An 8,582-nucleotide genomic window follows, 5' to 3' on the forward strand; every position below is an offset into this window, starting at 1 on the left:
CCCTGCCACAGAAGCCATCTCCCCCAATCCCCCTGTGGACCCAACCTGCCCCCACTATACCCCCAATCCACCCCACAAGACCCCACCTGCCCTCTAATCAACCCACCCCCACTAGCCTGCCATCCTGACTCACCTTAGACCAAGTGGCCATTTTTAACTTGATCTAACCTCCCCCTAACCTCTCTGAATGTCTGTGCCCAGCCTAAATGTTTTCTAAGCCTGTTGTTTAAGTGGTGCAGAGGACTTTTGCTGGCACCCTAAGCAAGGTGCATATTCAGAGCCAGCCCACAATTTTTGGGGTCCCCTGCAAGAAATAGTTTTGGGGCCCCCTGCCCTGAAGAAGCTGGTGACAGCAGGGGGGGGGGGGCACGGGAGGAGAGGGGAGTGTGGCAAGCGACTGAAGAAGCTGGTGGCAGGGGTGGCAGCAAGCTGCCAAATGTGAAGCCAGCAGCAGGGCGGGATGAAGAGTGGCTGGATGCAAGAGGTCCCCTTAGTTGAGGGGCACCCTGAAGCCACAGGTTTCACAGCACAGGATGGGCCAGCCCTGCGCATATTATCCTAAAAGCAGTCCATGATGAGTTTACCATCAATTAAACAAAGCCAACTAAAAGAAAGTGTGTGTGGGTTTTTCTGATAGGTGTCCCCACTGCTTAGCATTGAAGATGATATCAAAACTATATATGCATTACATGTACAAGAGATATCTAAAAAGGGAATGAATGATTGAGGAATGTAGCCAGTAGGATGATGTATATAGTATGAAAGTTTGTCATTTTAGCATAACATTGTGCATTCAAAGACCAAAAATATGCAAGAAAACCCTTATTTCCCCAGCAAATGTTTAATCTCTTTACAGGTGTATACGACAAACTGTTCCATATGGCTAAACAGCCGGTCCTTACTTAAAATAATGGCACAAAGGTGAAGGAGGTTTATAACTAACAATAAAACCACTGCATGGGGGAATGCCTTGGTATAGCAGATAGGCCTTCTTGATCTTGCATAATCTGTTCTTCACATGGAGACTAAACCCAGTGGAAATGAACACAGTGAAAACAAGTAAAACATAATTTCCCAAAGTAACTGTATAATGAAGTAGTAGTAAAAAAAATGCTAAGGGGACAGCAGCTCTGCAGGGGCTCTAATACATACAGCCTGGGTAAAATGCACCCCATTCAAGTCTTATTCTGCATACCATACAATCAGGCTTCTGAATATCTTAAGCAAAATTGCAGAATGATTTGATGTCACAGTTGGAACACATTTTAAGAAACTGTTGGAAACAGAAAGAAGGGAACTGTATCTGCAACTGCATTTTATCTCCATTAAACCTTTTAGAAAGCTATTTGGAAGGGAAAGTCCCCATAATAACAATTTGATGTGTTAATTATTGTTGCCACGTGCTCCCTTCCCACAACATACAATTTGAATGGAGATAATTAAGACATCAAAATGTGTATTTCTATTGAGTAATATGGATACCCTTCAGTTTTTGTGAGGCAGAATAATACTGTGATATAGGATGACAGGAAAGTAAGGTTAGAAGCTCTTCTAATCCAGCCCCCTGCTCAAGGCATGATCATCCCTGGTTAAACTATCCCAGCCAAGTATCTGCCCAACCTGCTTCTGAAAATTTCTAGGGATGACAGAAATTCCACAGCTTTTCTAGGTAGCCTGTTCCAATGCTTAACCACCTTCATAATCAGAAAGTTCTTCCTAGACACCAACCTAAGTTTCCTTTGCATTGGTTTTTCACTGGCTCAGAAACTATGAAACTACTAATAAAAAGCCCATGATATCAAGGTGCATGATCTGTCTTTTATCTTTGCATTTAAATCAGAGAAAAGAGATGATTAAATTGGAGACACTTTGGGCATCTATACACATGCTCTGCGGTGGAGGGAGGGCACTTTAATTAATTACAATTTAATTAATTTAAAGTACCTACATTGTCACGTGTATTTAGCTTTAGTTAAAGCACCCCCATCGCCATTTTGAAACATGGGAACACTGAATACATGCGAAGCAGAGGCTGGTGGAGCACGCTAATTAGCATGCTCCAGCAGACTTGCAGCACACTCTATTAATAAAGTCTGCTCCAAAATGTTCTTATTAGCATTTGTCAAAGCAGAGGTCTGTCACATGTACAGGTGCCTGTCATGACTCATAACAAGCTGGAGTCAAGTAAGGTGCTACTGTAAACTTCTGTGGTTGCTATTATGATGTCACTAGTGTGGTTGCCACTCGAGCATCTCAGCAAAAATAGTAACAGTCTCTTCACCTTGCATAAGAGAACAGAAAACTTTGGATAGTAATAAAAAACTTTACAGAGCTTTCTACAATTTAGCAGGGGTATAATAATTTATGATACCTACATACATCTAGCACCAGCCAAATTATTTCAACAGACTGTCCATTCCTATGTTTAACATAGCTGCACCATAACACAAGAGATCATCCAAGTGTTAACAATAAAAGATGCTAAATAAACTGACTGTTCAAAACAAGATGCAGACCATGCAGCAGCAATGGAAACCTATTTAAGAATGCATACTGTGGTAGGCAATACAAAATTGATATATTTTCTCCTACAGAACATAATATTTTCTCCAGTCTTGAAGACCAAAGCTGGGAAAGGTCTCATATAAGTAACAACTCTTCCATTGATCAATTCTTTTACAGTTGCTGTATGGCCCCTAAACTACTGTTATATGTTAGAAATTATGGTTACAGACAGGGTTTATATTTTTCCACAGGAAAGGTGGATAAATCTTTAAGGCGGCACACCTGGTGGGGATGAACGTTCTGAAAACCTAATGTGTCTTCCACATATTGCCTTCTCAAATTCTGGCACTTTCAAGTAATCCAAGAGTATAGGCCTGAAGGCCCAAGTTTCTGTTTTGTATTTCACAGAATTACAGAATCTGCTTTTCAACTAATTTCATATACTCTCTGAAATATTCTCCACTACTCATTCCTTTTCTGTTTTTGCTGTCTCTCTTCAAGAACTCTGTTCTCAGATCCACTAAAGCTTTGCACACATGGGAATCCTCAGCTGCAATGTCAAAATTATATAAAAGGTACAGCTTCTTCTCTAAGAATAACTAACTGCTTGAAGGGGTAGAGGTTAAAGTACATAACTTATCACAAATCCCTTCTACTGCCACAAAAAAAAAATTCAAGCTCACCAGTGCTTCAGGTGGTACTAGTCTCCTGAGCCATCAGAGATATCTTCACAAGAATTTCAAAGAAATCCATATTTCCAGGACTTTAGTTTTTCTTAATAATAGCCCTCTACATCATCCTGACCTCCAGCATCTGCCCCGAGTACTACGTGAGTAGATAAAGAAAGTATAGGCTTCCCTCATGTGTTTTTTAAAAGCATGTCACTTACAGGGGAACCACTGCATAAAAATGATAAAATGACACAGCTAAAAATTATATTAGATGGCAAAAAGCCTGAATCTTGTGTGGCAGGAGGAAAAAAGCAGGGGTAATGAAAGGATGAAACAGTTTCGCCAGCTCTCATGAGACACTTGATAAGCACTGGGCTGGTGACACCATGTCAGGTGTAAGTGCCACTTTCCCTCTAAGTTCTCCAAGTGAAAAAACACTTTTCTCCTCTGGCCATTGTTTTGGGATGGGACAAAGGGACGGGAAGACCCTTGTGGAAAAGATGAAAGAAAATCCCCAAGATGCTGTCCAGAGGTTCTGTGCATCTGCTGCAGCTCTGACCTGACCCCATCACTCCAGTCTATTTTCCACTTCTAATGGCCTAGACTAAATTAGTCTATGCTAACAAGGACTACTCCTGGACTCACCTGCTCCCCTGCTTCCCCCCACAGAGGGAGATCTCCACTTCAGGTTTATAGTTTGAGGTCCAGGGCTAAACTCTCTTTTCCTTGTACACAATGCTGAGTAGAGTATGAGACACATCTGGACGTTCTCTCTCAACCACACCTTTGCCCCAATCCCCCAGCCCATAGATGCCTCTCTGTGGTTTGGTAAAAAATAGTAAGGAGTACTGCTGTGGCTGTCCCACTGCACAAGATGGAGAAGATCTCTAAACATGGATCTGGGGAGATCATAGTAATACTACTATAAAAATGGAACAGAATATTGTTAGCAAAAGAGTACTCGGGCAATACTAAAACAATACAATGATTCTACCTCAACCACCATAACCAATTCATGAAGGCTGCAAATTAAATAAAAAAAAAAAAGAACCCTCTGTAGAACAGTAGATTTATGTTGCAACTTGCTACCATTCCAGAAGACCTTTAATTAAGTTCACAGCTGACTTACGTTATCAAGTTCCTCATCAGTACTTCACCTCTAATATGGCTATGCCAGTTTTATGCAACTGTGTGAATAAATCCTCCATCTGATATATGAACTTGTGGTTAAATGGTCAATTACATTCCTATCACACCACGCTGGGCAGTTTTTCTTTATAGCACCTCATTTCTTCCCAGTACCAAAACATAGTGAGTAGTTTAAAATAGTATTCAGTATAAAAGTGATTCAAAGGTTTGAAGACCATGCTGTAACCTGAGCTGTGGTTCCAAAATATTTCTCCTGATCCTGTTCCTAATAATATTTATTGATGACAAAGAACAGCTCAGAAATGCTTTCCAGTCTAATTGGGAAATTGAGGCACGCAGCAATGAAGTCAACTGAGCCACTGGTCAGGAGCAAAGAGAACCCAAATATCCTGACTCTAAGACAAGACCAGTAAGGTAGCCATACTCTCACCTCCTCCCAAATAACACTTGGCTACTTTATATAAGTGAGACATTGGGTTACAAAGGTGATATTGACTATAGGAGGTCTTTTAGTCATTTTGTTTTCTTTTAAAGAAGACTGAGGACCTTTAGCACACTGCGGCAACACCTATTTGCTACTCTGAATTAGAGACAACAAGACAAGCAATTCTGGTTAGTCTTTGATGGGGATAAACTGTAAGGCAAAAAAATGAGAGAAACTATTAGCATGTTTGTAAGGTCAACTGAAAATTACAATATTATTAACAACTTTTGCCTTTGCAGATCTACCTCCAATTCAGTGTTATCTCATTATCGTGTCATCTGCTAAGATAGAATCCCTATTTAGATCTGTATCTGCACGTGCAACTTTTTTGCCTGTACAGAGTTTGTTATATAGTTTCTATTGCTAAGTACAGACGGTCAAAAAGCCTGAGGCTGAATTGATTCAGTCTTTGCCCAGATTAAATTGAAACAGAAGTAAACAGACATTTACCTTTGACTCAGGAAATGCAGCCACATGCCTGCAGTGGCTCAGGCCAGAAGCCCAGGGTCACTAATGCACAGCTCTCTGGCTATGTGTTTGTGGCAGAGCACCATCGGGCTGTGGCAGAGCACCTTTGGTGTCTGCCACTTAAGCATGAGAGCAGGCAGCCAGCAGGTGTGGGCCAGCCCTGATGAGGCAGCCATTTTCGATCCAGGCTCTTAGCGCTGAAGCAGCAGTCTACTGAAAGCAGCTGAAGGACAACACCCAGCTGAGCTGCTGCTCACAACACCCTTGGTGGTAAGGGAGGAACTGTGGGGATGGTAGGAGGTTCCTTGGGCCCAGTAGGGTCCCAAGCCCTGAGGAAAATGCTTTGGGCCTAATATCAAGAGGCCAGCCTTGCAGAGGGGATGAGAGCTTGTAGGCCTACACAGGGGCTAGGCAAACCCCATAGCAGATCTGGCAGGGGTGAAACCAGTGGCTCAGGTGACCCTGGCTGGTCTTCATGTAGCATTACTAGGGTATTAGGTCAGCCTGGCTTGAGGCAATGGTTGCATGGTGGGGCCCAGAAGGCTCCCTGTTGTCTAAGGAGCCCAGCTACTGCGGGACTGAGACCAACAAACTCCGACTAGTCAATGCAAGAGGGCCAGAGCCAGAAGGCTGAAGGGCAATTAAGCCCAACGCGAAGGGCATGCCTGGGCTATGATGAGCTATCTGGCACCCCAACCAGCCTGGAGGCAGGGCCAAAGTCTATGGAGGCTGAAGGTTCCCTCGATGGGGGAGAGGGGCATCACTGTCAAGGGGAAGAAAAGCTGAGCAAGACAGTAGGCCGAAATGAAGGAGGCTGGAACTAAGGTCCAGTAGAGAGAGCAGCCCAGAAACAACATATAGCCCAGCAGGGATAAGACCAAAGCAGGTACGCCTGCAGTGGTCCTGGGTATGACAGAAAATTGCACCCTGCTGGGGAAGGATGGCCTGGTGGGTGGGACTCCCTGTGATGGGGGAGTTCCCCAAAAATGTCAGGCCAGATTGCCTCCCCAGTGAAGGGTGTGGAGGGGCAATTTAAAACCCCAGCCCCAACATCCTGGTGGGATACCCAAGCCCAGGGACAGGCACAGGGGCCAGGCACATTTCTGGACAACTGAGCCCCAAGGAGTGGAATACCCCAGAGAGCCCAGTGAGATAGAGTGGTCCCAATGAGGGGACAGGAAGGGACCAGGTATGTCCACATGATGCCTCAGTCCCACAGGAGGGTAAGACCCTGTGTAGCCCCAGTGAGAGAGGGGGCAGTAGCGTTTGTCCCAGAGAAGGCACATTATGTGGAAGGCCCTAGCAAGAGAGCACAGGTGGAAGGCCCTAGCAAGAGGGAATAAGTTGAAGCCCCAGGAAAGGGGCGGTTAGGCCAAGGTAAGGCTATGGATGCCTGAGGCCACAGTTGGACCAGAGGCTGAGACCTCGGTAAGCCCTCAGAAGTTGTGAGGCTGAGTTTGGGTCATAAGGATAAGAACTGCCCAGTGTGGGGGCACTGTGACTGCAAGCTGCAGTGGGGAGTGAGAGTCGCATATGAGACTCTGGAGCTTGGGTCACAGTGTGGGGCACTGTAACAAATATGAAAGGCATGGGCCATGGTGTAGGGACGTTATGGAGCCGTGGACACTGCCCCTCGGCATCAGAGCATTAAAATGAGAAACCTCCTGCATTTTACACCAATTTAAGAAACAGCAAATTGTGGCAGGCAAGACTGGGCATATTTCCCTACTTACAGGTGGGCGGGCCAATGTTGAGACCTGGTCCTGAGCAGGCCCCCTGTCACAGTGTTCACTTCCTCTTCCTGCTGCTCCAGAGGTCTCTGGAATTTGCAGTCCAGACTTACAGCAGCAGGACTCTGCAGGGTTGCTCATCACTTCATCTTCCTGCCTCTAGGTGCCTCTGGGATTTGTAGTCCACACTCACAGCCAGCAGTAAGTTTGAGCAGGTGAAGGGGTGTATAACCCCCCTCCTTGGCCCCGGACCCCAGTTGGGATTTGCCTGGAGGGGTGCAGTCCCCCTCCTGTAGACTGGGCTGCATCCCCAGGTGGAATTGCCCCCCTCCCCACCTACTTGTCAGTCAGCCCTCACTGCTCCAGTTTAGGGAGCAGAGGGGCAGGGCCGGTCCTGGTCTCTGGAGCAAACAGCACAGCACAGCACAGCACAGCACAGCACAGCACAGCACAGGGCTGCAGTGCATGCTGGGATGCTTGAGGACTCTGGTTTAACTTAAACCAGGAAGGGGTCTGGGACAGAAGTTCCATAAACCAGTTTGACCCAAATCAGTTAAGTCTGATACTACATTCAACCACATTTATCTTAAATCAGTTTCAGCCATTTTGAAAGTGGTTTATATGCACTGAGCTTGTGTTCTGTTATGGGTTTAAACTAGTTTCTGATCACTTAAACTGGTTTACGTGGAACTTCTATCCCTAGCCTATAAGTTGCCATACAACTCCCTATGCTAAGTCACAGCGTGTACCAAACCAAAAATCTGTTGAAGAAATACTTATAGTATTTTCTAAAAATATAAACACTTTATGTATATGGACTTAGTTGCCTGATGTCCTCTAATGAGCAAGAAAAAAAATGTTTCAGATGCTACCTTATATTAGAAGTATCATTTCTTCTGTACTTATTTTTCTAAAGATCACTTTTCTAGCAGGTCACATTAAAATACCCTATTTCTCCCACATGTTGATTTGCATAACGCATATGTGTGTGATGTATGCTTTCACAAATAATATTTAGCAACATGTATAACAATTCTAGGCTAAGATACTAAAAACAGATGCCCCATATTAGACTTCTATACATGCGTATGCAGCCTTAGAAATGAGTGACCTGTATTCAGAAATGCTGAGCTATTACCAACACCATTTAGTTGATGCGTTAATTTTAAGCATCTATTTTGGGGAATCATATTCATAGGTCAAACAGGTACACTAGCATAAATATGGAACTCACTGACTGCAGTGAAATTAGTCTACTTGTACAATGGTGGCACCAACATTAGAATATGGACTTGCCCATATATTGACATCTTAGAAGAACCCACTCTATTTACTAAGTGCGATGCTATGACTCTTGCATGTTCACTATCTAATATTACTTCTAAAAGAATGATATTTATATCACTCACCTTTCGCCGCTTTACTGCGTCCAGTTTTACCAACCAATAAGATGCCACTTTTGTTTTATGGTACTTCCAGTTATCCATGATCTGTATTAGTTGAAAAAAATAGTAAAATTAAACACAAAAGGTGAGTGATATAAATATCATTCTTTTAGAAGTAATATTAGATAGT

The 8,582-nt window shown here is 43.9% G+C and overlaps 1 protein-coding gene across 3 annotated transcripts in view; it reads right to left on the bottom strand.

Moving 5' to 3' along the window:
• Nucleotides 1–8,582, bottom strand: part of TTLL7 (tubulin tyrosine ligase like 7) — a 98,869-nt gene that overhangs the window by 11,561 nt on the left and 78,726 nt on the right. For all 3 annotated transcript variants that reach the window (XR_002094682.1, XM_019501514.1, XM_019501513.1), the window contains one exon: nt 8,417–8,497. Coding sequence is in view for 2 of the 3 variants with exons in the window: in XM_019501514.1 (XP_019357059.1) it covers nt 8,417–8,497 (81 nt within the window). In the remaining variant the exon portion in view is untranslated. The remainder of the gene's footprint in view (nt 1–8,416; nt 8,498–8,582) is intronic.

Source organism: Gavialis gangeticus, unplaced genomic scaffold (genome assembly GCF_001723915.1).
Source record: "Gavialis gangeticus isolate Ggan-Ray unplaced genomic scaffold, GavGan_comp1, whole genome shotgun sequence".
Classification (NCBI taxonomy): domain Eukaryota; kingdom Metazoa; phylum Chordata; order Crocodylia; family Gavialidae; genus Gavialis; species Gavialis gangeticus.